This window comes from Heteronotia binoei, chromosome 8 (assembly GCF_032191835.1).
Source record: "Heteronotia binoei isolate CCM8104 ecotype False Entrance Well chromosome 8, APGP_CSIRO_Hbin_v1, whole genome shotgun sequence".
Lineage (NCBI taxonomy): Eukaryota > Metazoa > Chordata > Lepidosauria > Squamata > Gekkonidae > Heteronotia > Heteronotia binoei.
The window spans coordinates 9,639,821-9,656,975 of NC_083230.1; the positions used below are offsets into that span (position 1 = coordinate 9,639,821).

At 48.6% G+C, this 17,155-nt stretch overlaps 1 protein-coding gene across 2 annotated transcripts in view; it reads right to left on the bottom strand.

Annotated features, from left to right (window-relative positions):
• LRRK2 (leucine rich repeat kinase 2) overlaps nucleotides 1-17,155 on the bottom strand; it is a 180,643-nt gene that overhangs the window by 22,543 nt on the left and 140,945 nt on the right. Inside the window, exons 43-46 of one of the 2 annotated variants that reach the window (XM_060244741.1) lie at nucleotides 16,494-16,594; nucleotides 14,428-14,622; nucleotides 11,124-11,317; nucleotides 10,830-10,902 (exon numbers count right to left, since the gene is read on the bottom strand). In XM_060244741.1, coding sequence (XP_060100724.1) covers nucleotides 10,830-10,902; nucleotides 11,124-11,317; nucleotides 14,428-14,622; nucleotides 16,494-16,594 — 563 coding nt within the window. The remainder of the gene's footprint in view (nucleotides 1-10,829; nucleotides 10,903-11,123; nucleotides 11,318-14,427; nucleotides 14,623-16,493; nucleotides 16,595-17,155) is intronic. The other variant, XM_060244742.1, reaches the window with a different exon arrangement.

Below are 17,155 nucleotides of genomic sequence, written 5' to 3' on the forward strand. Positions count from 1 at the left end.
CATGGGTTCTGTAAGGGAAGATCTTGCCTCACTAACCTGTTGCATTTCTTTGAGGGGGTGAACAAACATGTGGACAAAGGAGACCCAATAGATCTTCTTCGTGGTCTCTGTGCAGTCCCACACATGGGTCTTGCCGCAGGCAACGGATCCATACCTCGGAGCTCCAACAGCTCGTCTATAACGTCTTTTGGCGCGCTTTCCTCCCGCCCTGGGGAGCAGGCAGCGACTGCGCATGCCTGGAGCGGGGGGAGAGTGCCCATTCCACTCAGTTTCTTCCCTTCCGCCGCCCGGACAACACCTACCTTCGTTGCGTTCCTCCTTTAACTCGTCTCTTGGTATCGTATTCTCCTATTTCTCATACTTTATACTTCCTCGCTTGCTTTCTTTCGTCCTTAAAATAAAAAAAAAGAGAACCGCTTCTGCGCTTTTGCTTCTTTCTACCTTCCCCCCCCCCCCGCCTCTCCCTTCCACCTCTCCCCCAGTCCGGAACGGATGGAAGGGAAAATCTCCTTTAAAAGGTGTAGGCAGTGTGCTGCTAAATTCCCGTCTTCTGACGGCCACGCGCTCTGCCTTTTCTGCTTGGGGGAATCTCACAGAGTCGACACCTGCCCTCACTGCGCTTGCTTCGGTAAGCAGGCAAGGAAAAACAGAGCAGCCCGTCTTCGTAGTTCCCTCATGGAGTCCTCTCTTCGCGCAATGTCCACCTCAGCTCCGCCGCCTCCCCCACCCAGAGCGGGAGATTCGGCTGCTTCGGCCCTTCCTGTCGCACCCAGGAAGCATAAGTCCGATAAAAAGGCTTCGAAACACTCTGAGGGGCATAAGACGCCTAAGAAGGCCCATCACGGGGACTCGAATCTGTCTAAGTCGCACCGTTCGAGTCCGGGAACCTCCAGTCCGACCACCTCGGCGCCTAAGAAGCACCAGGATTCGAAACACCAGGACCCGTCAGCTTCCGGCTTCGCCATCGCGCCCCTGCGTGAGCGCCGCGACCCGTCGGCTTCCAGCACTTCCACCTTTGCGACGGCTGCGCAATCGGCTTCTGTGCAATCGGCTCCCGTGCAATCGAGTTCTGCGGTGAATTCTCACTTGAATCCCATCGTACCACCCGAACTCTCGGCTCCGTCCGATGTCATCTCGGACATGCCTAACATCTCTAAGCATTCCATCGAAGTTATCCCGATTGGCTCCAGATCGCCCTCGGTGCATAGCCTTCCTCCTGTGGACATTCTCGAGTCGGATCCTCCAACTCTCCGACCTGAGTCCTTCCTCGACATTACCACTCCAATCCTTACCACTCCAGTACTTCAGGAGTCATCTGACCAGGTCTCGTCTCAGCAACTCCGCCCTCGATCTCCACGGCTACGCCCTCGCTCACGGTCCCCGCTTCGTCTTCGATCTCCGGTCCGTGACCGTTTCATCTCTCCGTCTCCGCATCGAGATTACCATCGGGATTATCGACGCGACCGGTCTCCGTACCGCGACTACCACGGGCTCTACCGACGGGACCGCTCTCGGGACCGCTCTCCATCCCAGTCCCCGTCCCCTCGACCACGCTCCCGCTACCATCGGTACCTGCGTTCGCCCTCGGTGCACATCTATAAGCACTTCTCAGACTTCGAACCCGAGCCTCGCTCTAGAGATGTCTATCCGCCTCGACTCCGAGACTGTTATTCTCCTGGACCCCGTGACTACTACCGTTCACGCGACCAGCGATCCCCCTACTACCGCCGCCTGTCCCCCAGCGGCTACAGTGATTATCAGCACTACTACTATGGTTCTCGGGACAGAGCAGCTCCTCGGACCCAAGATGATTTCGACTCGCAGAATTTCGAATCCCCCCTTACCCATCGGCCCCGTGAGGTTGTTCACTCTCCTGGCCTTTCTGGTAATCGGGATACCTCCAAGACACCGTCCACATCGGTTCCGAAACCACCAACTTCGCCGGCCAAACGCCCTCGAGACCCCTCACCGGTCGACCCCAAGTCACCTCAGCACCCGGTCTCGGTTTCCGACAGGGATTCGTCTGACCACTCTGATTCCGAGGAGGCTCCCGCCTCGCCTTCATCTGACCAACCTCCTAGGCTCTCACCATCCGACAGCTCTAAGGCCTATCTAAATCTGATCACCACAATGGCCTCCGCACTGAACATTCCCATGTCCTCCGATTCACCTAAAGTCTCTGATGTGGTTCATGACCTGGTTCGCACAGATTTCCCAGACGGCTCTACGCTTCCTATGCTGCCCGTTCACCTTGAGGGTCTCCGGGAAGCCTGGGATAAGCCCGCCTCTATCCCTACCGTTTCTAGACGTCTGGACTCTCTCTATAGGGTACATACCACTGACTGTAAATTTCTGGCCTCCCACCCGGCCCCCAACTCTATTGTCGTCCATTCCGCCACCAAGAATAAACAATCTCGCCACCCCGTTCCACCGGACCGCGAAGGCAGGAAACTGGACACCTTAGCCAAGAAGATTTATAGCTTCTCTTCAACCAACTCTAAGTTGAACAATTACTTGGCCTATTTTGCGGCATACTCCTTCAACTTGGCGAACCAGATCACTCCACACCTTACTTCCATGCCTGACTCATCTCAGAAGGCTGTATCGTCTCTCGTCTCTGAGCTCTCTCGTGTCTCCAAACAACAAATAAACTCTATCCGCCATGCGGTCTCTTGCTCCTCCCGAGTCTTCGCTACTTCTGTCGCCCTACGTCGACACGCCTGGCTCCGCTCAACGAACCTGCAGCCAGACATCAAGCAGCGCATAGAAGACCTTCCTTTCGATGGTCTGGGACTTTTCCATGCCTCCACGGACGAGGTCCTCGCGTCGGTCGATGACGGCCGCAAAAGGGCAAAACGTCTTGGGGTCACGCAACCAACCTCACTGTCCACCAATAGGAAGAGACCATGGAAACCATCCTTCCAACGCCGTCAAAGGTCTCCTAAGTCTCAGGATTTCTGGAGAAGGAAACCCCTCCCTAAACAACCTTTCCAACAGAGGCCACGGGCTCAACCTTCCAAGAAACAATCCCAGACAGGCAAGCAGTCTCTTTGACTCTCTCAACAGTCACACCCGGCTACTTCCCTTTTACCCTACCTGGAGTTCCATCACCACAGACTCTTGGGTCCTTACCATCGTGCGTATCAGTTACGCAATAGAGTTCGTTTCGCCACCTCGCCACCACTACTTCATACATACCCCTCCATCTGCACTCCTCCATCAGGAGATTCTGGACTTACTCCAGAAAAAGGCCATAGAACCCGTTCCTCCCCAACATCGGGGAACGGGATTTTACTCAAGATACTTTCTGGTCCCCAAGAGGGATGGAGGCAAGCGCCCTATCCTAGATCTTCGGAAGCTAAACAAGTACATCGAATACAAGAAGTTCAGGATGATATCCCTGCAGGCCATCCTGCCTCTTATCCCCAGGAATTCCTGGATGGCTTCCCTAGATCTTCAGGACGCTTACTTCCATGTGACAATTCGGCCTCAACATCGAAAGTATCTGCGATTCGCCATGGGACAGGACCACTTCCAATATGTATCCCTACCGTTCGGCCTCTCCACTGCACCAAGGGTGTTCACCAAGTGCATGGTGGTGGTGGCAGCTGCTCTCAGAATTCGGGACATTACAGTCTTCCCATATATCGACGACTGGCTTTTCATAGCACCGACTCAACGTTGATTACAGAGCAACATCAACACAGCGCTCTCTCTTCTGAATTCCCTGGGTCTTTGTGTGAACACATCCAAATCCCATCTCGAGCCTACCCAGGACATCAAATTTATAGGGGCCCTCCTTCGCACTTCTCTCCATCGTGCTTTCCTCCCCGAGGATCGAGCAACCTCCATCATTGCCTTAGCCAGGGCGATTCAACGACAACCTCGCCAGTCTGCATTCACAATCCAACGCTTGCTGGGCCTCATGGCCGCCACAACGTCTGTCATCCACTTTGCCAAGCTACGAATGCGGCAACTACAGCTCTGGTTCGTACGAGCCTACCATCCTCAATTACAACCGCAGAGCGTCCTACTCACTGTTCTCCAGAGAGCACTCTCTTCTCTCACATGGTGGACTGTACCCAACAACCTCCTCGCAGGCACGCCGTTTCTCCCATTGCCTCCGGTGGCTGTTGTAACGACGGACGCCTCAAAGTGGGGATGGGGAGCCCACTTAGAGGACAAGACCGTCAGGGGCCTTTGGACACCCTCCGAGAGGACCATGCACATAAACTGTTTAGAACTGATTGCTGTGCACAGGGCCCTCCTATCGTTTCTCCCACTGATCCACGGACGGCATGTTCAGATTTCAATGGACAACATGGCAACCGTCTATTACATAAACAAGCAGGGAGGAACCAGGTCTCTCCGGCTGTGCCGTATAGCCATTCTGCTCTGGGAATGGTGTCTGAAACACAACATTTACTTGACTGCAGTTCATCTCCCGGGTGTAGAGAATGTTCTGGCCGACTCCCTAAGCAGGTTTCGCCTGGACGACCACGAATGGTCCATCAATCCGACCTACCTTCGGCGCATCTTCAGCTGCTTCGGGACACCCAAGGTAGACGCCTTTGCCTCCCGGGACAATGCCAAATGTCCACGCTATTACTCCAGGAGGGGAAACGACGCCTTCCTACACAGCTGGACAGGCCCTCTCCACTATCTCTTTCCACCAACCCCCCTACTAACTCGGGTACTGATAAAGATCACACGAGACGGCACGGACTGCATCCTTGTGGCCCCATGGTGGCCACGGCAACCGTGGTTCACGAGACTTCTGCAGCTATCACATCACACTTACCGTCGTCTCCCTCTCGTGAGCGACCTCCTGTCCCAGGCCAATGGCCAGATACTACATCACAACCCTCAAGTGCTGGCTTTGACGGCCTGGAGAATACACCCTCCTGCCTCTCTGCAGAGGTAGCCCACTTCATTCTTAACACAAGAAAGCCTTCCACAAGACTTTCGTATCAACACAAATGGAAGCGCTTCTGCTCATTTGCGACTGCTAACCATCTACGTCCAGAGTCCGTTCCTCTTAGCATGATCCTAGAATATTTACTTTCTCTACAAAAATCAGGACTCTGCTACTCTTCCATAAAAGTTCACCTGTCTGTCATCTCTGCGTTCCACAATCCGGTAGACGGCAAAACAGTTTTCTCTCACGCCTTGTCTAAGTCCTTTCTCAAGGGCATGTTGCACCTCAATCCACCCGTTAAGCCCTTTGTCCCGACTTGGAGTTTATCCCTAGTTCTCTCCTGTTTGATGAAAGCACCCTTTGAACCTATGGCTACCATAGACCTCAACCTTCTTTCCTGGAAGACAGCATTGCTGGTGGCCCTTACCTCGGGCAAACGGGCAAGTGACTTATGCGCTTTCCGTCACGACCCTCCATATACCATTTTCCATAGGGAAAAAGTTGTTCTGAGACCAGACCCTGCATTTCTCCCCAAGGTTGTCTCCCAGTTCCACTTATCGACTTCAACTTCTCTGCCAACCTTTTTCTCCAACCCTACCGACCACGGACAACGAGCCCTGCATTCTCTGGATGTCAGAAGGGCTTTATCTTTCTACCTTAATCGTACACAGCCTTTCCGTAAGGACCCTAACTTGTTTGTGGCCTACGGAAAACCTCATAAAGGACACAAGATTTCTACCCAGAGACTATCTAAATGGGTAGTTAGTGCCATCAGGTTGTGTTACGAACTGGCTAAACAGCCTCTGCCCGAGGGTCTTAAGGCCCACTCTACTAGAGCGGTCTCGACGTCTTCGGCTTTCCTGCAGGGCGTCTCCCTAGAGGACATTTGTGCGGCTGCATCATGGTCCTCACCATCCACGTTCGTCTCCCATTATGCGCTGGACGTTCGTGCGAGACGTGACGCCTCCTTCGGCCAAGCGGTCCTCAGATCCATCTTTCACTGAGATTAACGGTGAGTGTACCCGCTTACGCCTCTATGCCATATAATCTTTGGTTATATATAGTCTTTGGTTATTGGCCATGTGACTACCTTCTTTCTTTCACCAGCACCCTCCTCCAGAACATTTAGCTGGCTAGTCACCCATGTGTGGGACTGCACAGAGACCACGAAGAAGATAAACAGGTTGCTTACCTGTAACTGATGATCTTCGAGTGGTCATCTGTGCAGTCACACACGCCCACCCAGCCTTCCCTGCTGCTGACCTTGGTACTTCTCGTTTAAATTTGCCTAGTCTCTCTGCCAGTGGCAGCTGGAAGAAACTGAGTGGAATGGGCGCTCTCCCCCCGCTCCAGGCATGCGCAGTCGCTGCCTGCTCCCCAGGGCGGGAGGAAAGCGCGCCAAAAGACGTTATAGACGAGCTATTGGAGCTCCGAGGTATGGATCCGTTGCCTGCGGCAAGACCCATGTGTGTGACTGCACAGATGACCACTCGAAGATCATCAGTTACAGGTAAGCAACCTGTTTATGTTGTTTACCTTGACTTCCAGAAAGCTTTTGATAAAGTTCCTCATCATAGGCTCCTTAGAAAGCTCGAGAGTCATGGAGTAAAAGGACAGGTCCTCTTGTGGATCAAAAACTGGCTAATTAATAGGAAGCAGAGAGTGAGTATAAATGGGCAGTCTTCGCAGTGGAGGACGGTAAGCAGCGGGGTGCCGCAGGGCTCAGTACTGGGTCCCATGCTCTTTAACTTGTTCATAAATGATTTGGAGTTGGGAGTGAGCAGTGAAGTGGCCAAGTTTGCAGATGACACTAAATTGTTCAGGGTGGTGAGAACCAGAGAGGATTGTGAGGCACTCCAAAGGGATCTGTTGAGGTTGGTTGAGTGGGCGTCAACGTGGCAGATGAGGTTCAATGTGGCCAAGTGCAAAGTAATGCACATTGGGGCCAAGAATCCCAGCTACAAATACAAGTTGATGGGGTGTGAACTGGCAGAGACTGACCAAGAGAGAGATCTTGGGGTCGTGGTAGATAACTCACTGAAAATGTCATGACAGTGTGCGATTGCAATAAAAAAGGCCAACGCCGTGCTGGGAAATCTTAGGAAGGGAATTGAAAACAAATCAGCCAGTATCATAATGCCCGTGTATAAATCGATGGTGCGGTCTCATTTGGAATACTGTGTGCAATTGAGGTCACCACACCTCAAAAAGGATATTATAGCATTGGAAAAAGTACAGAAAAGGGCAACTAGAATGATTAAAGGGTTGGAACACTTTCCCTATGAAGAAAGGTTAAAACGTTTGGGGCTCTTTAGCTTGGAGGACTGCGGAGTGACGTGATAGAAGTTTACAAGATAATGCATGGGATGGAGAAAGTAGAGAAAGAAGTACTTTTCTCCCTTTCTCACAATACAAGAACTCGTGGGCATTCGATGAAATTGATGAGCGGTCAGGTTAAAACGGATAAAAGGAAGTACTTCTTCACCCAAAGGGTGATTAACATGTGGAATTCACTGCCACAGGAGGTGGTGGTGGCTACAAGCATAGACAGTTTCAACAGGGAGTGAGATAAAAATATGGAGTAGAGGTCCATCAGTGGCTATTAGCCACAGTGTGTATATATATATATATATGTGTGTGTGTGTGTATGTATATATGCACATAGTTTTCATTATATATATATATAATTTTTTTTGGGCCACTGTGTGACACAGAGTGTTGGACTGGATGGGCCACTGGCCTGATCCAACATGGCTTCTCTTATGTTCTTAACTTATTGCCCTCCTTTGCAAGACAAAGGGAACGAGCTCACTGACTAGAGATGGATCCCAGTTGGTCTGAGGCAGTAGAATAAAGTGGTAGACAAGTTCACCTTTAAGACCAAACCCAAGAGATGCAAAAAAAAAAAAAGAGAGAGAAAGTTTGAGCTAAGACAAGCGCTCAACCCCTCCCTTTCCCTTTCGTTTACCTCACTGATGCCTCCACAAGCAAGCAGCCATCAGTTATTCAGCTAGGCTAGCCCCTCCAGGGAATAAGACGCTGCCTGACAGATAGGGAGTTTCCAATGCAAGGCGCAAACGGAAATTGCTCAGCCAGGAGTCTCTCTCTCTCCCTCCACGAGGAATAGCTGCCATCTGAGCTTAGCTACCAGCCGATGTTTGAAGGCAACAACCAGTGAATCAGTTTCCTCAGGGAGTCTCAACCCAGCAGAGAAGCTGAGAGAGGCACTCCAGCTGGTCAGCCCATCCCAACAAACGCAGCCAGCTGCCAGAGTTGGGATCAGGCAAGTGGCAGTTCGCCCATGCATCATGGGAGAACTGCAAGGAGGTCACACCCCCCAGAATACTGCATTGTTTAGCTAACCTCAAAGCAGCTAGGAGCTTTCAATCAGTGGCAAGGGGCTTGGGAGCCTAAACTGTAGCCCATAAGGGTGGAGCCTAGCAGGCTGCCTGCAGTGACCCCTAGTGGCGAGGGTGGGGACTGCAGCCGCACATCTGAATGTTGCACACTCAAGCACCATCTTGTGGAAGAGCGCTAGTACTGCAAGCAGATTTCGCTGCCTGCAGCGACTCCTAGTGGTGAGAGTGGGAACTCCAGCTGCGCACCGGAAGTTTGCATACTCAAGCGCCATCCAGTGGCGAGTGACAGTACTGCAAGCGAATTTCCAAAGTTGAAGCCTGTAACCCAATATCATGGGGGATGCCAATGACAGCACACGGCACCCAAGCTTAGGCACAACTGTCAGCCCTAGTGGGATGGAACAAGCGACGTCCAGCGACGTATGTGACACAGCCCTACCAGACAGCACAGAAGCAGGGCCAGTCCACGACATGTCGCTGAGGGAGGTTAGGCCACTGACCACTAGGATGCTTGATCACTTAATCGCCAAGAAAGCAAAGGCGACTAAGGCCATGCATAGGTCAGAGAGACGGCTCCAGGAGACCTGCACGAAGGCAGCCCATGAGGTCAGCCTGGAGAATATGTATAAAATGCAACAGAGCCTCATTACTTGCTACATAGAATGGGGAAGCTACAGGAAGCGCGTTGAGACCATCCTAGCAAAACTTGATACACGTGATGCTCAAGAAGAGTCGCGCCTTCTGCAGGTAGATGCAAAAGAAAAGGATGCTACCTGGACAGTTGCCCTGGACGACTTCAACAAACGCCTGGAAAAAAAGAGAGGAAAAAGAGCTTCATCTGGAGGAGGATGCCCACCGCAGTGAACACCTCAACCTCAAGGCTCCATTCAACGAGAGGCCTGCGCTCCGTCCGTAAGCCGAGCCTCTCACAGAAACTGCTGCATCTCGTGGGGGTTCCAATCGATCCTCCCACAAGTCTGACCGTCCCAAGGTTCCTTCATCACATTGCTCTTCTATTAGGTCCAAAATTTCAAGTGCAGCATTGGAATTGGTGAAAGCTAGAGCCAGAGCCGCCACTGCAGCCAAAGAGGCAGAATTTGCCAGGAAGAAGAAACACCTGGAATTGGCCAAGATTCAAGCAGAAGAGAATGTAATGGGCAAGGAGGCTGAGGCAGAAAAACTAGCAGCGGAGTTGAAAGCTTTTGAAGAATTGCAAGGTCCAAATTCAAACTCTAACCTGGAAGAGTTAGAGGAGGAGGACCCGGCCCAGTGAATGATAGTCTACGTTGAGCAGCAAGAACCCTCCGTTCATGAGGACAATGAAGCAGCGGCCGACCTGCCATCAGGGACCCTTCAGACGTCCAACATCAGCGCTCAAGGGCTTCAGCCTCCACACCTCACCCAGGCGCACCAACCGACACATGCAGCTACAGGGCCAGCCCACTACACGCATGCAAGCGTGTCGGCGTGCCCACCAGCAGTCTCAGCCATAGCAGTCTCCGTACCACTCCAGATGTCAGCTCCAACCTCCGCCCAGGGGCACCAACCGCCACGAGCAGCTACAGTGTCGGACTCACTGCACACCCGCAAGCGTGTCGGTGAGCACACCAGCAGTCGTAGCAGCTCCAGTCTCTACGTCGCTCCAGCTATCAGCGCCAGCCTCTCGGCCAGTGCATCGACAGGCTCCTGCAGTTAGTGGCCACACAGCACGTGACTGCAGCCTCTATTCCTACATCCACGGCAGTTCCAACCTACACGCTGGCAGGCTCTGGATTGAGGCCCATGGCACCCACCTTTGCACCTGCTGCCCCGGCGCCAACGTACGTGGCCTATACACCAGCAACGGTCCAGGGACAGCCCATCCTTAGCTACGCACCGGTGCCAACATACGTGGCCCATATGCCAGCAACGGTTCAGAGACATCCCGTCCTTAGCTACACACCAGTGCCAACTCAGGAACAGCTCTTGTTCTATGCAAAACTGAATTATTCAAGAGGGCTTTTTAAAACAGGCACCATGGTAGCACTGTCCAACATGATTCAGAAAGCTACGTGGACAAATTAACAGCGACTGTAGTCTATACTACTGTGTATTGTTTGCTGTAAGTTGGACTCTGCTCTGTAATTTTGCATAATTTAACATGTTGCATTAACACCTATGCTTTGCTTCGATTCGATTTTTTAGATTTCTGGTTGGTTCTACTACCCAAATTCTGTTTCATTGTTTATTGGATGTCCCATCCTGTTGATTGCATTGACTAGTCTTCTAATTTACCTTGAGTCCCAATGAGAAAAGAAGACTATAAATAAATAAATAATACATGAAGTTAGCCAGTGACAATGGGGACAGTGTGGCTCAGAATGTCAAAAGACAAATATTTATTGGTAATGTGTTCAAATGAAAAACCATCTATTGTCACTGCACCACTGAATAAAATTATAAAAAAATGAAGACACCTTTCTACACACAAGAGAAAGTGAAATGCATAACAGTGCTCTACAGTAGGCGTTTCATTGCTATATAATTCTTGAAAGCAGCAACTGAGTATGTACCTGTACTGCTCTGTCTTCAAAAACTGACAGCTGTCCATCAGCAGTACCCACCAAAAAGAAATTCCTTTGCTTGCTGAAACAAAAAACAGAAGTATAAAAATGTGTCACTGAAATAAATGCATCATACAATACAATAAACACATGGAATCCTCTTACAGAGAGAGTTTTGCACACTAAAAAGAGCTCCCCAACACAATCTATACAGGGCGATGTTTACTTTTTGTACTATTCTAAAAAACTGCTCTAAACAAAGACAATTTACAATGCTTAATCCACACACAAACCCAGTGGTACCTTTGCTTTGCAAAAGAGTTGCAATAAAGACATGTGACTGAATCTGACATCTTCTGCAATTGGTGCTTGTTTTTCTCATCTTGCATCGGAAAGGCCCACAGAGAACCGGACTGGGTTCCTGCTACGATCCAGTTTTCCTGTTCTGCAGGAAGGGTCACAAGGACCAAGCACAATATTCTGGAATCTGTAATGTCCTAAATTACAAAAAAGGAAAGGAAAATACCTGTACAGAATAATTTCTCTATTATTTAATCCTTTCAGGGGTGCTTTATGTAAAAGGACTCAAAACACCGAAACAATCCTTCTAGCCTGTATTAGTCTTAATCTCCCCCCCCTTAACTGAAACTTTTATGAGAGAGTTCATTTGATTGACTCCTTGTTTTATGTTAATTTATAATTGGGATTTATGGATTGCCCAATCTGAGTTCGCAGGGCTCTGGGTGATGAAGTACAATAAAGTAAATATATCATAAACATTATTACAAATATAATAAATACATCATTACATTCTTAAAGCAATCCTCAGATGGCAGTAATGAATGAATCTTTAACCAGTTCCATACTGTGTTGCCACCTCATGAGCAGAATAAGGAGGAGGAAGACCGTAGATTTATACCCTGCCCTTTTCTCTGAATCAGTCTCAGAGCGGCTTACAATCTCCTTTATCTTCCTCCCCCACAACAGACAGGTGGGTGGGGCTGGGAGGGCTCTCACAGCTGCTGCCCTTTCAAGGACAACCTCTGCGAGAGCTATGGCTGACCCAAGGCCATTCCAGCAGCTGCAAGTGGAGGAGTGGGGAATCAAACCCGGCTCTCCCAGATAATAGTCCGCACACTTAACCACTACACCAAGAGAGAAGGGTGCCAGCCTTGATATTACCTGTTGCTGTCCTCAACCAAAAAGCCCGGTGGAACATCTCTATCTTGTAGGCCCTGTAGAATTGCATTAAATCCCTCAGGGCCCTGATGTTATTTGGCAGAGTTCCGCCAGGTCAGCCCTGACTCTGGTCAAGGACAGTCGGATACCTTTGGTGCCAGGGATCGCCAGTAGATTGTTCTCAGCAGAGCGTAACGCTCTTTGGATAACACACCAGAGGTGGTGGTCCCAAAGATATGTGAGTCCTAGACTGCTCAGGGCCTTAAAAGTCAACTCCAAAACCTTATATTTTCAAAATCAGTAGGTAACCATCTAGATATGCAAGGTATGTGGATGTTTCTGTCTCCCCAAAGAGCGGGTGTCTGTGGAGGGGAAGGATATTTTTAAAAATATTTATGTAAATATCTTTCTGGAACCCCGTGTGGTGGTGGCACAGCTGGGATATTATTTTGAGTGTGGAAAAAACTCGTTAGTTCCCTCCCATAAGCGTCTCCAAGTTGCTGCCATCCCTCCCCCACTCCCTTGCCCAGTTTCAGAAGAATGTTGACGGAACATTTACCTAAACCCCCAGCTTTCATATGTGTGTGCGTAGGGGGGAAACTTCAAGCAGGCAAACAGTTCAGCCCCTCTTCTCCTTTGCTGCTCAAAACATTAGGGCTCCATTGCATGCATTTGTATCGAGTTTCCCTCTACGGTCATACCATAAACCAGACATATTAGTAAATCTGACCTGATAGAAGGTGATGCCTAACAGAGCTGAACAAAAGCCACAAAAGCTTGGAATATGAGCTGATAGCAAATATGAGCTGATAGCAAAACGTTATCATCTTCTACTAGAAAAATTATGACAAACTAAAACAAAGTGCCTTCAGTCAAATTGGTTTCTCTCTCTGGCAGTCTATAACATTTATCATTGGACAATGCCATTGCTGAGACTTAATCAGGGTATTTTTCAACTTATGTATTAGATTTTGAGCCCGTTGTTCAGCCAAAATTAGTTTCTAAAACTGCCTTTTTATTTCAGCCTGCCAGAATAAAAAACGAATACAAAGTTATAACTGAGATCACGGTACTACAGATGTACAAGTCTTGTTCCCAGCTGCCTTGTGTGGGACACAGCTTTAGTTCGGAAGGCCACAAGCCTGCTTAGGTAACATCTTTTAGGCTTAGGTTTGGCTGCAAAAGAAGACAGAAGAGCTGATCTGACATCGCAGGTGCTGAGACCAAGACAACCAGCATTCACTGTGCTTTACTGCATTTCTAAGTAACAACAGAAGTAGGGGGTTCTTAGACCCCAAAGCAGATTTAACTGGTCAGGTTGAATGCATACCCGGAGACTACAACTAGTGCAGAACGCTGCGGCACGGCTGTTAATGGGGCTACCACGACGGGAGCACATTCGGCCAGTGCTGAGAGAGCTGCACTGGTTGCCTGTTGTGTTCCGAGTTCGCTTCAAGGTGTTGGTACTAACCTTTAAAGCCCTTTATGGTCAGGGACCTGCCTATCTACGGGACCGCCTTTCCCCATATATCCCCCAGAGAGCACTGCGATCAGGGACAAAAAATCTGCTGTCTGCCCCTGGCCCAAAAGAAGCCAGGCTATGCGTAACAAGATCCAGGGCTTTCTCGGTGGCAGCACCAGAACTTTGGAACACCCTCCCAGAAGCTATAAGGGCCCTGCGGGATTTGTCGGCGTTCCGCAGGGCCTGTAAGACCGAACTGTTTAGACAAGCTTTTCTGGTTGACTGAAAATGGGCTGCCACCGGACATCCTACAGAAGCTGGCGATCATAGTCAGAACCCAATACCGCCAGACTGGATTGAGACAGCGCAAATAGTTTTAAATTGATAAGTGAACTATGTTTTTATATGTTTTATGGAATTGATTGTTTTTATGATATTGTAAGCCGCCCTGAGTCCGCTTGCGGAGAGGGCGGGATATAAATGTAAAGTAATAAATAAATAAATAAATAATAATACTCAATTTTGTGATGTGCCACAGCTTGTAGCCAATGAGCTGATGCCACCTTGATAAAATGTATTAATAGTGCGTGGCTGACTCTCACAATGAAATTAAGATGGGTGTCACAGGCAATTAATATGTGTAAGTGCTAATGTGTCATCAAGGGTATATAAATTTGTGACCACCCTGAAAGGGGTGGAGCAGTTTGGTATGTAAGTCTTGGCTTAGCACTGCTCACCATCTTTATTGCAATAAATTATTTTTCCTCCTTTGGCTGCATGTCTTTCATTAAGCAAAGGCATTCGGATTACAGATCTGTGTAACACTCGTCATTATAAATTTTAACTATTTTGTGTTAAAACATGATAGGTTCATGATAAATGTGTCCTTTTGGACTCCAGTAAAGCATTCAGCTAAGTGATAAATCTCCTGAAGCATTCATGGTAAATGCCTTTGTCAACACTTACCTGATAAGTATGTCCATCTGTATTTAAGTTGATGAATGAGAGCTGCCATGCTTCTGAGTTCCCACTCCCGATCCACACACCTGTCTTTTTACAGCTTTGATTTGTAGCAACCATGCACTCAGACACAGAGGTACAGGGTAGTGAGATGCATCTCATCAAGCAGACGAGCTCTGCAGAATTCAAAATCTCAAAAACCTGCAGAAACATCCACATTGGATGCAACAGTAAGTAATGTCTCTTTCTGAAGTTCTTTACATTGCAATGCTTTCTCCATTACAATATGCAGTCATCCACAACATGACTTAATGACAACATTCTGCCATTATCATGAAACCACCGTTTTGTGTAGGAAAATATTTAATGCTGATTCTGAAGCAGTAACGTACTGCTTTGCATTATTTTACTCTTTGGGAGTATTTTAGATTGCTATCCCAATTTACATAAATGGTGAGTATAGCAGTAGCTGAGCAGCTCCAGGGTTTTCTGAAGGACACACTGGCTCTAGACCCATTCCAGTCTGGCTTCTGCCCTGGCCATGGGATAGAGACTGTGCTGGTTGCCTCCACAGACAGTTGGATCGAGGTGGGTCAGTGCTGCTGTTGTGGCCCTACTTCACAGCAGCATTCAACACAGTCTATTATGATCTTATGACTCACTGCCTTTCCAACACAGGAATACATGGGGTAGCCCTTCAATGGCTTTCCTCCTTTCTCTATGGTTGGGGACAGAGGGTGACGATATATCCACTAGCCGCCCCCTATTCTGTGGGGTCCTTCAAGGGGCACTCCTCCCCCCAATGTTGTTTAACATCTATATGTGCCCCCTTGCCCAGCTAGCAAGGAGCTTTGGGCTTGGATGTAAAAATATTTTTGTTGTTAATATTAACAGGGAGGGAAATGAAAGTACATTAGTTTGGGTGAATTCAACACAATCTGGCAGCAGTAATATACTAAAATGGAAATATTTTTTTTATTTACTTCATTTATACTCCACATTTCTCCCCACTGGGGACTCAAAGCAACTTACAACATTCTACTTCACTTTCTTATCCTTACAACAATCCTGCGAGATAAGTTGGGCTGAGAGGAGGTGACTGTTTCAAGTAGGGTGGCCAAATCCAATTCTAGAAATATCTGGGGACTTTGGGGGTGGAGCCAGGAGACTTTGAGGGTGGAGCCAGGAGATAGTGGGGGTGGAGCCAGGAGACATTGGGGGTGGAGCCAAGATCAAGGCTGTGACAAGCATCATTGAACTCCAAAGGGAGTTCTGGCCATCACATTGAAAGGGACGGCACACCTTTTCAATGCCTTCCTCCCATAGAAATAATGAAGGATAGGGGCACCTTCTTTTGGGGCTCATAGAATTGCACCCCCTGGTCCAAACTTTTTGAAACTTGGGGGGTATTTTGTGGAGAGGCACTCGATGCTTTACGGAAAATTTGGTGCCTCTGCCTCAAAAAACAACCCCCCAGAGCCCCAGATACCCGCAGATCAATTCTCCATTATTTTCTATAGGAATAAATCTCCCTAGGGAATAACAGAGTTCCCAGCAGACATTTCCCTCCCCTCCCCCCGCTTTCTGATGACCCTGAAGCGGGGGGAGGGCCTCCAAACCGGGGGATCCCCTGCCCCCACCTGGGGATTGGCAACCCTAGTTTCAAGGTCACCCCCCGCAAGCTTCCAATAACTGTGGAAGAGCAAGGGTTCAAACCTGGATTTTTCAGATCCTAGTCTAACACACTAACCACTACGTCATACTGGCTGTTTACAACCACACATTCATGCAAGTGAACCAGTAGACTTTAAACAGCAACAGCCACGATTATTAAACCACACAGGGGTGATGCTGTATCGTCATACACGGGCAACATCATCTGGTGTATAACTGCAGGCTGATCACAGTAACTCAGAAGAAATTCCCAGTGTCTGGAACTTCCTTCTAAGTAAGCATAGTAAGACAAAAACCAATAAATCATAAATCCATTTGCAACATTAATTATAGTGATATTCTCAGAGTTGAGGGACAGGCGGTGGTTTAAATAGGCCTACAACACAAAAATGGCCTACCTGGGCAGATGTAGGTCTTTCCTGGGGATTTTCTTTCAAACACTTCTTTATTAAGTTCTCAACTTCAGGCCAGGGAGAGCAGCTATATTCTTTTACAGGATCTAGAATATAAGCGGTTGAAGTCAGTTGGGTCAACAGAGCCTGCACAGATCAGCATTAATCTTGTAGGACCCCGTATTTCAATAGCTTTCCCCCTTTATCATACAGACATTTATCTATTAATTCATCAACAGGACCACACTTGGACTCACTCTGTTCACGTTGATCTCTCTTTCTCATTTTGTTGACTTCATTCCTCTTCGAGGTCTGACTTACCTCAGTCTCCAAAAGAAACCCCTAATCTTCCTTTTCTTCATTCTCAGACTATGTATTCACAACAAAGGACAGAGAGTCACCAAAATAGTCCACAGGAATGGTGCTCATCTATCTAGAAGACTATGGCAGTTTTTATTGCCTATATGTAGCTTCCGAATGTTCCAGGTAAGGGCCTTGTGTTCTTCTGGCTAATGCCACTAACACCTGAACTGACATCTTTTGCAGACCGAAACTCAGAAGAAAGAAATGTTCTGCAACCTTTTGACAAAGTCATTTGAGTTTAGCTTCTTCCCACAGTGCAACTCCAGCATTCACCTTGCAAAGCGGTTAATTTTTACATGGATACC